The 17,264-nt window shown below is 58.9% G+C and overlaps 1 protein-coding gene across 5 annotated transcripts in view; it reads right to left on the reverse strand.

Annotated features, from left to right (window-relative positions):
• Positions 1–1,121: 1,121 nt before the first annotated feature.
• LOC123353556 (adhesion G protein-coupled receptor L1) overlaps positions 1,122–17,264 on the reverse strand; it is a 96,028-nt gene continuing 79,885 nt past the window's right edge. For 3 of the 5 annotated variants that reach the window (XM_044994737.1, XM_044994738.1, XM_044994736.1), the window contains 15 exons: positions 16,395–16,433; positions 15,312–15,495; positions 13,791–13,913; positions 13,512–13,717; positions 13,010–13,180; positions 11,201–11,410; positions 10,626–10,846; positions 9,153–9,219; positions 8,389–8,480; positions 7,962–8,130; positions 7,634–7,762; positions 7,148–7,244; positions 6,562–6,690; positions 6,106–6,123; positions 1,122–4,871 (listed from right to left, as the gene is read on the reverse strand). In XM_044994737.1, the coding sequence (XP_044850672.1) occupies positions 4,090–4,871; positions 6,106–6,123; positions 6,562–6,690; positions 7,148–7,244; positions 7,634–7,762; positions 7,962–8,130; positions 8,389–8,480; positions 9,153–9,219; positions 10,626–10,846; positions 11,201–11,410; positions 13,010–13,180; positions 13,512–13,717; positions 13,791–13,913; positions 15,312–15,495; positions 16,395–16,433 (2,637 nt within the window). In that variant the 3' untranslated portion in view covers positions 1,122–4,089. Of the gene's footprint in view, positions 4,872–6,074; positions 6,124–6,561; positions 6,691–7,147; positions 7,245–7,633; positions 7,763–7,961; positions 8,131–8,388; positions 8,481–9,152; positions 9,220–10,625; positions 10,847–11,200; positions 11,411–13,009; positions 13,181–13,511; positions 13,718–13,790; positions 13,914–15,311; positions 15,496–16,394; positions 16,434–17,264 lie in introns of all 5 variants that reach the window. The other 2 variants (XM_044994740.1, XM_044994739.1) reach the window with 2 other exon arrangements.

Genomic DNA, 17,264 nt, shown 5'->3' on the forward strand with positions numbered 1-17,264 from the left:
GCAAAAGGGATTGTGCAGCTGACACCCCCATTGCACCCTCTCGGCTCAGGCTCTGCTGAGCCCAGGGCCCAGGCTGGGCATTGGACAAAAGGAGGAGGCTGAGGGGGGAATGAGGGGGCAAGTCATCGGTTGTTGAATAAAACACTCACATATCCTAGAGAGGTGTTTCCCAAACTTGGGACACTGCTTGTGTAGGGAAAGCCCCAGGCGGGCCGTGCCGGTTTGTTTACCTGCCGTGTCCGCAGGTCTGGCCGATCGCGGCTCCCGCTGGCCGTGGTTCGCTGCTCCAGGCCAATGGCAGCTGCTGGAAGCGACAGCCAGTCCGTCCCTCGGCCCGCGCCACTTCTAGCAGCTCCCATTGGCCTGGAGCAGCGAACCGCAGCCAGTGGGAGCTGCCATAAGCTGAACCTGCGGACACAGCAGGTAAATAAACCGGCCCAGCCCCGCCAGGGGCTTTCTCTACACAACCGTTGTCCCACGTTTGGGAAACACTGTTCTAGAGTAACAGACTTGGACGCTGCATTGACTCTGGTGTAAGCCGTAGTGTTCAGGGGGGAGCTGGGGGGGTGTCCGTGGCCTGGCATACAGCTCCAACGGAGCCACTGAAGCAGCCCTCAGTATCCCAGGAGGCTTTGCAGGCCAGTTTCCCTGCATGCCTCAGCTGTCCTATTGGCCACTTGGCTTGGGCGGGGAGCTGCCAGCCATCTTGCCTGTGGGTTTTGCTCCGGCGAGGTGGGACGGTGGCGGCGCTGAAACCCCTGAGTTTCACGGGCGCTCAGCTCTCAGCGATGGCCCTGGTGGGTGAGGGCTGGTTGCTCTGCATGCAGGAGCGGCGCCAGGGTTTCTGGCACCCTAGGCAGAATTCGGGGTGGCGGCATTTTGTGTGCTCCCCACGGGGCGCGCGGGAGCTTCCGGTTCCACTCCCATCGCGCCGCCGAAGAAGGACTCTCCGCCGAAATGCCGCAGGCGACAGCGGCAGTCATTGAGCTGCTCAATTGCCTGCCACTGTTTTCCGCGGCACGTAGGCAGAAGGTCCTTCTTTGGCGGTGCGATGGGAGCAGAACTGGAAGCTCCCATGTGCCCCATGAGGAGCGCACAAAATGCCGCCCCCCGAATCCTGGCGCCCTAGGCGACCGCCTAGGGTTGCCTAATGGAAGCACCGGCCCTGTCTGCATGGGGCAGGGGAATGACACTAGTGGGTGGTCCATCTACCCCCACCAAGGCCTAGAGCGGGAAAAAGCTTTTCAGGGCCTATCCAGCCCTTTGCTGGCCTTGTGTCTGGCCAGAGACCACTGGCCAGGGCAACATGGTAAATATCACCCACTTGTCACCTACACCCTGCAGTTCACCCAGGGCGTTTGCTGGCCACTGGGAGTGGGAGCTTGAGTTTCCCAAGCTCCTTGGGCCCCATCCCCAGCGGGGTGCCAATAAGCATAGCTACATGGACCCCAATGGAGCAACATCCATTCATACCAGCTAGGGATCCTGCCTCTTATGTCTCCACCCTTCTATCCAACGTTTAAATCACTACATCCAAGCCGATGAAGCCCAGGACCGTCCTAAACACCCCCATGATCTCTCACACTCTCCAGTAGTTCCACAGGCTGGGAGAAAAGGAACCAGAAAGCGAAACCCTTCCACACTCCATGAATCTGAACCACACGCCCACCTGGCCCTTCAGCTCGACCCCGTCAAATGCCTTCCAGCTCAGAGGGATGCAAATAAATAACCATAGACTTAAAAACTCCCGACACCCAACAGCCCTGGCCAGAAAGAAAGCAAAATAAACCCCAAACAATGTTCCTAACCTACAGTTACAGCATCTTTGGGTCTTACAGTAAATTTTTTTTTACCCACAATTCCACAGTGGCAGTGAGTGAGAAAATGACCGATCCATGTCAAGATGTATGAAAAAAGGACCTTATCCAGCAGGAAAAGGGAATGTTGAGAAAGTCACAGAAATGACGCATTATATGTATATATTACATAAAAATTGTGCCAAAAACAGTTATTTTTTTCTTTTTTTTGTTTTGATTGTAAAAATCTGCTCTTCGTTTTTGCGATCCCTTCCCCTGTCTTCGTCAAAACGGGAGGGGGTCTCCTTGTTCCCTTCACCTGCCCCCCCCAACAGTCAATGGGGCTGGAGCAGAGCTCAGTATATATCTATATATCTATAGATATATATTTTAATTCCAGGACACAAACTGTTCCCTGGGACTGTGGTTGATTGGTTGTATTTTTTTTTTAAATCCCTGTTTCATTTTTCAAGGGATTCTTCAATTCCCCTTTTTGTTGTTTGTCTGAAATTTCATATTTACAGCATTTCAATCTGTATCCCAACCCGCCTCCCCCGAATTAACCCTCCACCCCACCCTAAGACATCCCCCCCCCCCGGCGAAATGACGTATTCATGTGATATTGGCTCCCATGGTCTCTCTCGGGAAGAAGAGGGCGAGAGAATTCAGAGTTGTGCTTGAAAAGGGAGAATTTTTTGTTTTTTTGTTGTTTTGTCCTTTGAAAGAAAAGAAAAAAAAAGTGCCGTTTGGGTTTCTGTTGTTCTTTTGCTCGAAGATGATCCGACTGATTTGGAGAGGAAAATGGTTCAATTGTCAAATTGCCCCCCAAAAAAATCCTCCCCACCCTCATCTTGACCCAACCGGGTTCAGACAGCAGCTCCCACGAGGCACCTGACTTCTGCATGTCTTCAGAGGAGGAAATAAAAGCAGAGCTGGAAAACGCAGAAAGGGTGAGAGCTGCAGGAGTTTCCGAGCTTCCCATTGAGCCATAGGAAAATGACGTGCGCATCGTGACCAAAGTGGCAGCAGCAGAGCAGCGGCGGGCGCGAGTGGGGAATGCGTATTGAACAATTACACCGACGGCCCAGGAAGAACCCCTCGGCTCCCGGTTTCCTCTGTCAGCTCCCGGAGCAGGGTGGTGATGTGTGTTTGATGTGTGAGCTGTGAAGGGCAGGGTGTGTGTGTGTGTGTGTGTGTACGCCACACAGCAAAGGAAAACAAAAATCCAAATCAAAGATGGCCACCTCAGCACCATCTCCTCCTCTGCTGGAAACAAGGTTGTGCATCAGCCCTTCCTGGTGCCCAGGATGCTTTTGAAAGAAAAAAGAAATGCACCCCTCCCCCGGTCTCCTGCAGACTTTGCTGATGGCTTGGCATTAAAAAAGAACCGAACTCAAAACCCTGTCAATGAGTGAGTTTAAGAGTCCCTTCCCCACCATGCCTCAGTTTCCCCCAGCTGACAAATACTGGAAGGTCAGCACTGGATTCAACATAATTTCTATCCAGACCCCAAACAATCCCCACCCCCACCTCTCTCTCTCTCTCTCGATATAGCTCTCTCTTTATAACTCTCTATATATCTATACAGATTATGGTTTTTGGCAAAGTTCGTATAGAAGACAGTGGAGGCCACAGGAGGATGCTCCATCCGCCCCTCTCTCTCCGGCCCAATCGGATCCCTCTTTGACATCGCCAAGGTGCACATGTGGGGGAGCAGGGATGGCCTACACCTGGGTGCCGGTGTGTGTGGGGGGTTGTTCTGGGACTCTGATACAGGCCCAGCCGGCCCCTCCCCCATGGTTCTGATCTGTTTCTTAACACGCCTTAAAAAGAAAATTGGTTTCCCTGCTCCACTTCTTTGTGATCTTCTCTCCCCACAAAACCAACGTAAAGAAACAGAAGAGGGACGACCTTAAAAAACGAAAAAATTGAGCTCCTGTGTCCGGCCCGGTGCCTTTTTCATTCCTTCCTTCCCGCCCCTCCTCCTTCCTTTCCTTCCCTTCAAAAACAAAAGTCGCAACCCCCTGATTTCCACCCTCCCGTCTCCACCAGGTGGGCAGGAGGAAGCTAGACAAGACGGCCCCCCTTCCCAGAGGAGAGTCACGCCACCTCTCCTCCTTCCCCTGGCCTGTGTCCTTCTGCAGCGCCCCACCCTTCTCTCTCTCAGCATCCCAGGGCAAAAATTAAAAAGGCCAGGCCATGGCCCGGGGGGAGGGGCTCCTTTTGGCAAAGGTGGGATGAGGTGGGGGGAGAGTCGGCGGCTTGGGACGGCTCCTCAGTCCGCTCCTGGCTTTCAGAGACTGGTCACCAGCTGCATTTGACCGTCTCCCTCCGGCACTGGGCCCTCTAAGCCGGCTTGAACCAAGTAGCCGTCAGTGCTCGGTCTCCGGACCTGGTAGTAGGCTTGGAGCTGGCTGCGGGGCACCAGGGCAGGCCGGTTGGTGTAGTAGATTTCATTGATGGCTTGGGTGTGGGGGAGGATTTCCCCCACCGCCTCGGGGCTGCTGTCCGGGTAAGGGGAGTCTCTCAGGTTGGTCATACTGGTGTACAAGGAGTCCCTGTTGGGGGAGGGGGCCTGGCCGTCTCCGCCCTCGGTCAGGTCGGCCGTGCAGCTCTCGGACTCCTCCAGGTCGCTCTGGTAGAGGATCGACTGAGCCCGTTGCAGCAGCAGCGGCTCCTCCAGGGCCTTGTACATGAGTTCGATCTCCAGGTTCTCCTCGTGGCTCAGGGCCGGGCCCTCGGGCGCCGCCGCTGCCTCCTCCTCACCAGGCCCGCTGCCGCCAGGGGGGGCGGGCGGGCCAGAGGGGTTGCTGGGCTCGGCCGGGCCGGCCCCTCCTGCAGGGGGCGCCCCCTTGGCCGTGCCGCCGGCGCCCCCACGTAGGTTGTTGTGCACCAGCTCCGAGATGATCATCTTCTCGAAGGCGGCGGCGTCGCTGAGGTTGCGCCGGCAGTCGGCCATCTTGGCGCCCTCGGCCGGGAAGTCAGCACTGCGGAGGGAGTAGCTGTTGTTGAAGTTGCCGTTGAGGGGCAGGGTGTCCATGCCGCAGGCGTCCCGGCTGTTGTTCAGGGGGTGCTCTGCCGGGGGCGGGGCAGGGAAGAGAGAGGGGGGGAGTTAGTGGGGGGCGGGAGGGAGGCACCGGGGGGGGGCGCTCCCAGGAATTTTTGGAAAAGGGCAGGGGGTAGGCGTGAGCAGGGAGCTCAGCGAGGGCTGGATGGCAGGGTCGGAGGTCATACCCCCACCCCCCATCACCACTATGGGGGTGTGATTGGCCCGGAGCTCCCATGTGGTGTCTGATCCAAGACTCATCAGCTCCCGGTGCCAGGTCGGACCCAGCCTCAGGGGTGGAAATGGGCCACGGCTGTTCCCCCCCCTACACGCCCCCATCTTCAGCCACAGCCAGGTGCTGCTTTGGGCTGGGCTTTCTGATGGGAGCTGAGAACCCAGCCCCCCAGATCTGGGGGCGGGCACAAGCTGGTCAGACATAGCAGAGCCCCACTCCCCTGCTGGATGGGGGGCTGACTCCCCAATCCAGTCCTGTGCGCCTCCCCCAACACACATACTTGCCACCCCCCAACCTGCAACCAAGTCTGTGAGGGTCTGAGATAGTGGGCCCCTTTCCCCCCATCTCCAGCTCCAAAACATTGGGAACCCTAGTACTGAGATCTGGGGGACCCACCGCCTGAGCTGGGGAGCCCCCCGTCCTCTGCTGCTCAGGCGCATCATAAGGGACAAGGCTTCCTTGCTCTGAAACACCAAGTATTGACTGCTGGTCAGATACTGGACTACATGACCAAAATGGTCCATCAGGAGGGTGATATGAGACTATAGGGACCATGGGGCTGATCTGGTTCAGCAGGTGGGCAGTACAGGTGTATAGGGACCAGGGGTCCGATACGGCTCAGCAGGAAGGCGATACAGGACTATAGGGACCACAGGTACAATCAAGCCCAGCAGGAGGGCAATATAGATGCCTTCCCATAGGCCACTAAGACACGGTCCCAGCGACAATTATTCAGAGTCTCCCTCTCTTGTCCAAGGCAGTGAATGCAAGAGTTGAACCCCATTATAGAACTGCCCACAGCGCCTCCTGCTGGGAGAGGCCGGGACTGGAGTAGCTGGGAGCTCCCCCCACAGGCAGCATTCCCGCCCTGCTCCCCACAGCACCCCCTGCTGGAGAGGCCAGGCTCCACGCCAGCTCCTGGCTGCCTGCACCGTCGTGTCCTGGCTCTGCCCCACCCCCAGCCTGCCAGTCAAACTAGCAATGAAGGAAACATTACTGCGAAATGGAACTGGAAAGGAGGGACGTACTGGACTCTCGGAAGCTCCCTGCAAGTGGCACCAGCAAGTGGAGAGGGGGAGACAAGAGAGAGAAGGTTATAGGGCAGGCAGGGGGCAGCACCCCCAAAGCAAACACTGACCCCCCCCCACCCATGGACCTCTCTGTGCTTCCCTACAGCACCTCCTGCTGGGAGACAACGGGGCTGGAGTAGCCAGGAACCCTCCCCACAGCCAGTGCTCCTGTCTCGCTCCCCACAGCGCTCCCTGCTGAGAAAGGCGCAAGAACCAAGAACTCCCTTCTTGGGAGAAGATTTAAGGAGACCACACCACACCCCTACAGGGCTCCCCCCAAATACCGGGCAGGAAGGAAAGTGGGATCCCAGTGAGTGGGTCCCCTCCAGGGATGTCCCCAGACTGGGGGACTTTGGGGGGTAGCGGGGTGTGTCCTCACACCTGGGGCAGAGCGAGGGGGGCTGGGGGTCTTACCTGGGGAGTTGAAGACGGGGGGCGAGGAGGGGTTGAAGCCCACGGACTCGGCGATGAGGGTGTTGTAGGGACTGGTGCCGCCCCGGGTCTGCAGCACCGGGTTGGTCAGCAGGTGGTTCCCCATGGTCCCTGCAGCGGCAGCAGAGGCAGGTGTCAGCTCCCCTGCGGGGCCCCCCATGGCCCCCGAAGCCCAAGGGGTAATGGGGAACGTATCCCCCTGCCGGGCAAAGAGCCGACCCAGCACACCACCCTGAGCAGGGCTGGCTGGGGCAGTGCAGGGATCTGACGCCACCAAGGGAGAGAGTCCAGGGGCTGCAGAGAGCAGGGTGGGGGCCCTTGGGGGGTCTCACCTGGGTTTAGGGTGGGGGTGCTGGGCAGGGGTGCTGGGTGGGAGGGTCTCACCTCGGTTCAGGGAGAGGGTGCTGGGTGGAGGGGCTCACCTCGGATCATGGTGGGGGTGCTGGGCAGGGGGTGCTGGGTGGGGGGGTATTACCTCGGTTCAGGGTGGGGGTGCTGGGTGGGGGGGTCTCACCTTGGTTCAGGGTGGGGGTGCTGGGCAGGGGGTGCTGGGTGGGGGGGGTCTCACCTCGGTTTAGGGTGGGGGTGCTGTTGATATCCCCCGCCATGAAGCTCGACTCCGTCTGTTTCCGGACGGTGTCGTTCCACATTCTCCGGATCCGACTCTGTGAGAGACACGGGGGGTGTTTGTCGGTGGGGGAGCTCAGACACTGACACCCCTGGCTGCCTGTCCCACCCCCAGAGACCCCAGCCCTGCCTGAGAAAGTCTGGCACCTCCTCCCCACCCCGCCCCCACCCCTAGGGAGGATTTTGTCTGTCCATCTGCAGCCCTAGGGGAGGGCGCTGTCCCCTGCCCCCCATCACACCCCCTGCACTAGGTAAGGTTCTGTCCATCTGTCCCCAGCCCTAGGACGGGGCTCTGTACGTCTGTCCCCATTTGCCCCCCCACTCCGATCCCATCCCCAGCTCAGGGAGGGCTCCGTTCACCCCCCCACCGCCCAGCCCAAGGAGGGCTCTGCCCCCCCCAGCCCAGGCAGGGCTCAGCCCCCCGTACCTGCGTGCCCGTGTAGTAGCGGTTGTTGCTCCGAATGGCTGAAGTCTTGAGGGAGCCGAGTGTGGCCCCCGGGGGGCTGCGCAGGCAGCAGGACGCGTGACGCAGGCATTTACTGAACTCCCTGTGCACCTGTGGAGGCGGTGGGGGGGAGGGGGATGACTGGGGTTAGTGCACCGGGCTGGGAGACCCCCTGCTAGCCCAGCCCTGGGCTCCCCTTCCCTAGTTCTGCTGCTGCCCCTCACTCCCGACCCGCAGCCCCTGCTACCCCAGCCCTGGGCTCCCCCCGGCTCTGCTGCTGCCCCTCTCCTGGCTGAGGGCAGTGCCTGACCTTCTTCTGCAGGGCACAGTGGAAGACGAAGATGAACATGCCCTGGAAGGCGTTGAAGGTGGTGAAGAGATAGGCCATGACGATGGACTCCTTGTTGATGAAGAGGAGGCCGAAGGCCCAGGTGAGTCCCAGGAGGAAGAGGAGAGCGATGGCGCCCAGCGCCCAGGACCTGCAGGGGAGAGACACAGAGAGTTACCCATGGCATCCACACACTTCGCCCGGTGCTGAGGTGCAGCCACCTCTGGGGTGGGGCATGGCAGCTGTTTATACAGGGACCCCTCGCCTGGCGCTGAGATGCAGCCACCTTGGGGGTCACTCGTGCCCTGTCCAGCTGGGGCTGGGGCCAGTGCAGTGTGTCCCCAGCTCCTCCCGGAGGCGGGGGCGTCAGTGGGGGGACCCCAGCACCTGCCGACCCGGCTTCACTCACTTGATGTTGTCCAGGCGGCTGGAGTCGGGCTTGAGCACGGCCGTGCTGCGGCTCATCTTGTGCAGCGTGATCATGAGGAAGAGCAGGTTGACCTGGGGGCGGGGGAGCCGTGAGACCCCAGCTCTGCAACAGACCCACCCCTTGCCCCTCCGACCCCTGCCCCTGCTGGCTGCGAGGCCTCCTCTCCCCTAACCACTCTGCAATCGCTCCCCCAGCTGCCCCACATTGGGAGGGGCTGTGTCTCTGCCCCCTCCCACCCGTGCCGTGACCCCTCTGCCCCACTCTGAGAAGGGCTGTAGGAGGGTTTCTTTTGCTGTTTGTCCGAAGCCCATTTCTGTGAGCCAGGATATGGCTCCACTGGCCCCTTATTCCCCAGTGCGGGTTAGTGGGTTCTGGGAGGGGCTTTACCCAGGAACAGATCAGAGCCAAGCCAATGAGCCTGAGAGCTCTGAGCTGGGGTCTTGGAGTTAGACTTAGGGGAGAGCGCTCCCTGCTGCGTGAGGGGCCAGTGGCTGGAGCTGGTGGGAAGGGCTGGGTGCTGGCACTCCTGGGTTCTAGCCCTGGCTCTGGGAGAGGAGTGGGGTCTAGTGGTTACAGCAGGTGGGGCTGGAAGCCAGGACTCTTGGGTTCTATCCCCGCCTTGGCAGTGGGGATAATGATGCTGATCCCTTCCTGGGGGGTTGCCTCAGGCTGGGGGAGCGGCCTGTCACACTGCAGGAGTTGGGACATCTCTGCGCTTCCCCCCACAGCACCTCTGGACTCACCACGATAATGAAGGAGACGGGGCCGATGAAGCTCCAGATGAAGTAATTGTCCACTCGGAGCCAGCAGCTGTGGGAAGTGGGGGAGGGAGTGTTAGCTACAGGCAAGCTGACTTGGTGGCCCCATGGGGGAGGGCACCTAAATCTCCCTCACCCCTTCTGGGGCTGCCCCAGGAGGCTGAGCACTGCAGAGAAGCTCTGGGGCACAAGGACCACTCTGGATTTCCCCCATATGCCTCAGCACTCATGCCACATCAATGCCAGTGCCCTGACCCTGACCGGGGCATATGAGTTTGTACTTTTTTGGTATTTTCCTAAAGGACGGTGAAGACTCATTGGATGGCAACCCTTAAAACATGTTGATTTGCATTTAAATGTATCTATTACACTCCATTGGGCTTGCTAAGCAGGACGATTCGCTCGATCTAGCTGAATTTATTGAAGCAAGTCTATAGCTTCACATGCGTCTCTTTAGACTCTTGCTTTTTACACTTTTGTATGATGTTAGAAAATGGTGAATGACGCATTTCTTATTCACCAGAGTCATTTTTTACTTGGGATTTCTGTCAAGCTGCCTTGGGCTAGAAATTGGAATTCAATTAAAAAGGCACAATTTTTAAAATGGTTTTCATGACTTAGTTAAATAAAACTCCCTTAAACGTGCTGGGAAAAAAGTGAATTTCTCAAACCCTGGTTTGCATTTAAACCAAACTGATTTATGAAACGAAGGGAGCGTTAGCCGCAGTTAGTGAATCAAAGTGATTGGTGCTGGTCACCTTGTGCGCTGAGATTTTAGAACTAGTAGATCTCATCCTCTCACACTTGGTTTTATTCACAGATTGGAAAAGGAAAAGAAACTCTCCCACATTTTCAACTCCCAGTTGGGTTTTCAACTTTGAATGAACTGAGCTGAACTCGTTGGATAAAATGCAAAGAAGGACACAGATAAGGCTACTGCTGTCACGAGCTGGTTTAGTTCTTCAACAAACTCCAGTTCCAAATGCTGAACCAGTGACTTCCACCACTTCAGGGATTTTGACTTTCTTTAAAGTTTGGCAGCAAACGTTTACTGATGCCTATTGCTTTTGTAATTTGATTACAATTACTGTAATAGATCAGAATAAGTTTAGGCCTTAACATCAGTTTGTCAATTTCAAATTCAATTTTGAATAGCTTTGTTTTTATAGAGAAACGGAATTAATTTAAAAAATGAGATTTTAAATTTTTTTATGTTAATTTTTATCCAATCTGCTGCTGGGACTCACACCCTTGGTGTCATAGCCCCACCCATCTGAGCACTCATGCCCCACCCACTAGCACTCATGCCTTTTCTGTGCCATAGCCCCGCCTGCCACCACTCATGCCCCATTGCTGCCTTAGTCCCGCCTCACCCCATCACTCACACCCCATCAGTGCGTTAGCCCCGACTCTGGCACTCCCGCCCCATCAGTGCCTTAGCCCTGCCCCCGCACTCACGCTTTGTCGGTGCCGTAGCTGCGGTAGTCGATGGCGGCGGCGATGCCCACCACGAGGGCTGGGAAGCAGTAGCCACCCAGGTAGTAGTACTTCTTGCGGGAGTACTCGCTCTCGAAGACCTCCACCAGCATGAGGTAGAGGTGCACGCCCTCCAGGCACATCCAGGAGAAGGCTGCCAGGAAAAAGTAATGCAGCAGCCCCGCAAAGATGGGGCAGGCGATCTGGGGAGGGGGAAGAGGGACAAGGGGGTTAGCGATACACACAGGGATCCCTCGCCCAGTGCAGAGATGCAGCTGCTTCTGGGGTGCGGCATGTGGGGGCTATTTATACAGGGATCCCTCGCCCGGTGCTGAGATACAGCTGCCTCTGGGGTGGAGTACGGGGCCTGTTTAAGAGCCTTACAGCAACACAGTAATGAAAGAGGGGACACCAGAATGAAACTGCAGGGAATTTTTAGGGGAGGCGGAATGAATGCCCTGCTGGCCATTCCTGTAGCACAGTGCCTCCTAGAGCCACTCTGGGGCCCTGGGGTCAGCCGTGAGGGCCAGGGCAGGGTGCCCCCTGCTGGGCCCCACCTCGTACTGCGTCTTGTCGATGCCGATGAGGAAGAGGAGCTCAGCAAGGAAGAGGCTGATGCAGAGGTTCTTGTGGATGGTGTTGCGGTCGGTCTGCAGCCCGCGCAGGAAGCAGAAGGTGGAGATGCAGATGGCCAGGCACACCAGCGAGATGACGATGCCCACCCAGGTGATCACTGACAGCAGCAGCTCGTTGATGCGGCCCTGGTACTGGGGCGGCAGGAGCAGGGGGGTTAGGACGGGCACCCCCGGGGCTGTTGTGCTGCGGGGGAGCCCCTGCCCAAAGCTGGAGCTCTCCCCAGCACCCTGGGGTGCTCCCCTCCAGGCACCCCTCCTCCATCTCACCAGGGATCCTCCCCACTCCTGGCACACCCTCCCCCATCCCCCTGGGGATTCTCCCCCTCCCCTCCTAACCTAGACAGTTCAAAGATGCATCCCCCCCCACCTCTGCCATTGCTCCAGCAATGCCTCCCCTCCCCCTCCTTCCTCTTTGCCCCTTTGCCAACATCCTCCCCCCACGCCCCAGCAGGAGCCATCAGCTGGGATTGGAGCTGGGACGTTCTGCAACTTGAGCTAGAGCAGTAGGCTGTTATCCTCTGACCAGCCACTAGAGGGGGGCAGTGTGCCCAGACCAATCTCTTCGGGGAGGGGAGGGGACAGTGCACACCGACCAGCCACTGGGGGGCGGGGGACACAGTGGCATAACCGGATTCTAAGAGCAGGGGGAGCAAACATAAAAAAGGCACCCCTCCTTGGCTCCTCCTCTGGCCACACACCCCCTTGGCTCCTCCTCCTCTGGCCACGCCCCCCTTGGCTCCTCCTCATGGGGGTCCACTCCACGCTGGCCTCCCCTCTGCTCTGCTATGGTGCCGAGCACCCCCCTCGCCGGGCCCCCCAGGTGGGGGGTGAGGTGACACCCCCACGTGCCCCGGGCTGGGCCGGGCCGAGCCGCGGTGGGGTCCGTGTCCCCTTAAGAGTGGGGCTGGGCTGAGCCGAGCCGGCGGGGGGTGGCTCCGCTCCCCGCTGCAGGCTGATGCCGGAGCCTGGGCTGAGAGCCAGGCTCGTCTCCTGCACCAGCTCCGGGTGGGGCTTTGCTGCAGCTCCCCCAGTGCCCCCGGGCCGGGCCGCCCCACAGTAGGGGCGGGTTGCATGAGGTAGGGCAGGACCCGGTGGGGCCGAGCTGAACAGGCCCAGCAGGGCGGTGCGGGGGCTGCTGGAGGGGGAAGCTGGTGAAGGGGTGACACGGCCTCAACCTCCTGGGGCTGCCTACCCCGCGGAGGAGGCAGAGGGGCGCAAGCAGCATCAGGACCCCAGCCCCCCGGGGGAGGGGATCTGGGGCCAGCCCGGGGAGGCAGGAGCAGCCCCGGAGGTGCTGGGTGTGTGCAGGGCAGAGCCCCAGCCCCGTGGCGGGCAGTGCTGCAGAGAAGGAGCCCGCGCCCCGCGGCGGACGAGGGGAGCCCCAGGCAGGGGGAGCTGGGCTGCCTGCACCCACCTCTCATGGCTGCTCCATGCTGCTCCCAGTACCAGCCCCGCTGCTGCAGTTGCTAGCGCCGCTGCTTTCCACTTCCTTTGACAGGTGTGGCGCCGCTCCGCCCCACCGCAGGGACCAGCCCCTGCCCCCCTCCTTGCCTGCAGGAATTCAGCACCGGTAACCCCTAACTAAGGTGCTCCGCTTCTGGAAAATGTGCTCAGGGGAAGTGGCTGCTTCCCCTGCACCCCACTAGCTACGCTACTGGGGGACACTGTGCTCAGACCAGCCGAGGGCTGCAGGAGCAGGTGCCCGCCCTGCCCCCGAGCCCAGGCCCTTACGATCTCGCGGTGCGCCATGAGCACGGCGAAGTTGGTGAGGTGGCTGCAGGCGCAGGTCGTGTGCGTCTTGTTGGTCTCCACCAGGCGGCAGCCCTGCGTCGACCAGTAGCCCATCATGGAGCGCTCCGAGTAGTTCCAGAAGGAGCAGTTGGCGTTGAAGTGGTTCTTCGCCTGTGGGGAGCAGCCGGGGGGGACGCGTCAGTGACGACGGGGGTGACGGGAGCACGAGAATCACAGGGGACCCAGGTATGGGGGGGGCATAGAAGGACAGAGGGATACACTGGAATTCATACGTCCAGATTCTTATTGAGAGAACCCCAGCAGGGCAGCGCCAGGCTGGGGTGTGTGGGCAGGGCACAGGCCAGGCAGTGGGGGTAGTACCCCAGCACCCCAGCGCCCCCTGGTGCCAGGCTGGGGTGTGTATGGGGGCAGGGCACAGCCAGGGCAGTGGGGGCAGCACCCCAGTAGCACAGCGCCCCCTGGTGGCTGGGCTGGGTCTCACCTCCAGGTGGGAGAGGGTGAAGATGACGGGGTCCATGAGGAAGACACGGCTGGACTCCTTGTTGATGGAGGCGGCGATGACCTGCGAGTTGACGACCAGGGCGGGGCTGGGAGCGCCTGCCTCCCCGCTCAGCTTGACCGTGGCGTTCTCGGTGGAGAGGAAGAAGCCCAGGTTGTTGTAGAGGATGAAGACCACCTTGACCACCCCTGGGGAGGAGAGGGGGCGGTTAGTGCTGCTCCCTGGGGTCCGTCCCCCCCCGTGCCCCAGACCCCCACTCACCATTGCGGCTGTTCTGCTTGATGGTTTTGGCCGAGAGCTGGATGGAGTTCTCGCTGGCGTACTCCTGCGGGAAGACCAGCTCCTGCACCTGCCCCTCCGTGTTCAGCACCGTCACCTCCAGCACTGCGGGGGGAGAGCCGTGTGGGGGGGGGCACGTGCTGCCTCAGTGATGCAGCCCAGCCATCCCACACATGCATCCCATGCACATGCATCCGCCCCGCACACGCATCCACCCTGCACACACATTGCACGCACATACATACATCCTGCATCCGCATCTGCCCCGGACACACATCTGTCCCGGACATGCATCACATGCACATACATCTGCCCTGCACACACATCGCATGCACATGCATTCTTCCTGCATCCGCATCTGCCCCGCACATGCATCCGTCTTGCACCTGCAGCCGTCCTGCACATGCATCGCACGCACATGCATCTGTCCTGCACACACATCACACGCACACCCATGTGTCCTGCACACGCATCTACCCTGCACACGCATCCCCCACACACGCTTCCATCCTGCATCCACCCCACATACACATCCGTCCTGCCCATGCATTGAACATGCATCCGTCCTGCACAAGCATCCATCCCGCACATGCATCCATTCTCCACCCACAGCTGTCCTGCACACTCATTACACGCACACGCATCCATCCTGCACACACATTGCACATGCATCCATCCTGTACACACATTCATACTGAGCACGCATCACACACACACACACACACACACACACCCATCCTGCACATGCAGCTGACCTGTGCACACATCTGTCCTGCACACGCCTCTGTCCTGCACACACATTGCACATGCATCCATCCTGTACACACATTCATACTGAGCACGCATCACACACACACACACACACACACATCCTGCACATGCAGCTGACCTGTGCACACATCTGTCCTGCACACGCCTCTGTCCTGCACACACATTGCACATGCATCCATCCTGCACATGCATCCATCCAGCACATGCATTGCACGCACATCTGTCCCGCACATCCATCCATCCTGCACATGCATCCATCCAGCATATGCATTGCACACACATCTGTCCCGCACATGGGTGGAGTTTGCTCTGAGAAACATCAGCTGCCCCAGCCACCCACCAGACTCCCCTTTGCCATGCTGTGAATCGGGGTCATCCACCGATCCAATCCCTGGAGGACCCAGGAATCCGGGCAAGAGGCCAAGCCCAAGCTCATCTTCCCCACCTGCCTATTGGTATTGGGGATAGTGGGGTCTCTGCTACTCTGGGTCAGGATCAGCCTTGTGGATCCCCCTCCACCTCCCTGATCCTAGAGGACCCAGGCATCCAGGTGAGAGGCCTGACCCAAAATCAGCTTTCCCCTCTGCCTCTTGGGAACCAGGATGCTGAGGATAGAAGGGGATTATTGGGGTCTCTGCCTTTTTGAGCTAGGATGAGCGTTCCTGCCCCCCATCACTACTCTCACGGATCTCTGGAGGACCCAGGCATCCGGGCGTCGGGGGGGCCACTCACCCACGTTCTGCCGGGTGGTGACGAAGCGCGCGGGCTCCTTGACATTGTCGGCCAGCAGGAAGGCGCCCTCCTCCAGGATGTCCAGCAGCATGGTGGCCGTGTGCACCTGCTCTGTGGCGTTCATGTCCTTCCACGACTCCAGCGCCTCGGGCCGCAGCAGATTGTCCACGGTCTCCACCACAGCCTGGGGGGGGCCGGGGTGACACGGCTCAGCCCCGCGCTGGGCCCCACACCCGAGAGGGGAGCCGGGACCGGGAGCCAACGGGGATTCTCAGACAGACCCCGGGGTTCCCTTGGGTGGAGCAAGCTCCCCTCTAGAACCGCAGCCCCCCAGACTGCCTGCCCCGATGCCCCAGGGCACCAGAGCTACCCCCACCCCACCCGGAGCAACCGCTCGGCCTCCTGGTCCCTTGGCTCAGGGCTAGGGGAGGTGTCTCTCCATGTCTCCCTTGGCCAATAGCTAGTCCTGGAACCGGGGCTCCACCTCTGCCAAGCTGGGTTTGGGAGACTGACGATCTTGCTCAGTCTCTAGTGTTTAGAGGGAACATTTGTTTTTATTTCTTAGGCAACAAACTTGGATCTCGATGCCGGCTACTGACGTTGAGCTCTATGGCTGCTACTTCTAATCACTTACGATCGGGCTCCCTGTCGTTAACAAATCGGGTTAAATTTGACCTAAAACAGTGGGGTTTTGGCTGAAGTGCTGGGGGAATCTCAGCTCAGGTTAACAAGGGCTGTTGCAGATCCACTACCCTTTGGCTGGAGTGGTGAACTGACCAATGAGCTTGCGCTGTCCAAGGGAGCCTTGAGCAGTGTCAGATGGTATATTTCTGGGGTGCAAGGCTGGGCTATGGGGTGACTGGCTGGTGCCTCTAAATCCATTGGGGGGCGACTCCCCGCTCAGTCCCTGGTGTAAATCTGGAGTAACCCTCCTGAAAGCAGTTATGTTGCTGGCAACCCAGTGTAAGAGCATTGCACTCTCCAGGCCGAGAGCCCCATAACTAGCTGCCCATCTGTGGCGGTTTCGCGGGGGCCAGATGCAGGGCTGATTAGGGTTGGGGAGCCCAGGAGCCCCCCACTCACCTTGATGTAGTCTTTACAGGTCCGCTCTCGCTTGTGCATCTGAAGGCGCCAGACACGCGGAAGGCAGAGCAGGAGGGGAAGAGGGGAACAGACAAGAAGGAACGGTCAGGCCCAGATCCCAGCACCGAGGGTCCGGGCTTTGATTCTCTGGGATACGTTCCCACCTTGGGGCCTTGGAGCCAAATCTGTGCTTCCTGCATCAGATCCGTGCTAGCCCCAGTGTCAGTCACAAGTACTGGTCGATAACCATTGGGTAACTAGCTGACGAGCCAATACCCATTGGGTAACTAGCCATTAATGATTGAGTAACTAGCCAATAAGTAGCCAGTAACCACGGGGTAACTAGCTGATAACCACTGAGTAACTAGCCAATAAGTAGCCAATAACCATTAGGTAATTAACTGATAACCACTGGATAACTAGCTGATAACTAGAGGAAATGACTATTGGGTAACTAGATAACGACCACTGAGTAACTAGCCAATAACTAGCCAATAACCACTGGCTAACTAGCTGATAATTAGCCAACGATTGTTCAATAACTAGCTGATAACTAGCCCATGACCACTGGGTAACTGGCTGAGTGCAATGAAGCCTGTCACCAATTCCAGCTGTGACCCCTTGAGTGAGTGGGGGGCCCAGACTTTCAAAAGCCAGCCAGCGGCCAGTGGCTGGTGAGAACGACCCCCTGAAGAGAGGGCATCATACTGTGACCCAGCAGGCCAGCCCCCCGCGACAGTGGGACAGCAGATCGTGAAGGAACGTCACCACGTCATGGCGTCGGATGAAGAGTTGTCATCTCGTGACGTGACGCAGCGTCACAAAACCCGCCATCACATTGTGACATAATGCAGGAGGCTCCAGTAGGAA

This window comes from Mauremys mutica, chromosome 20 (genome assembly GCF_020497125.1).
Source record: "Mauremys mutica isolate MM-2020 ecotype Southern chromosome 20, ASM2049712v1, whole genome shotgun sequence".
NCBI lineage: Eukaryota > Metazoa > Chordata > Testudines > Geoemydidae > Mauremys > Mauremys mutica.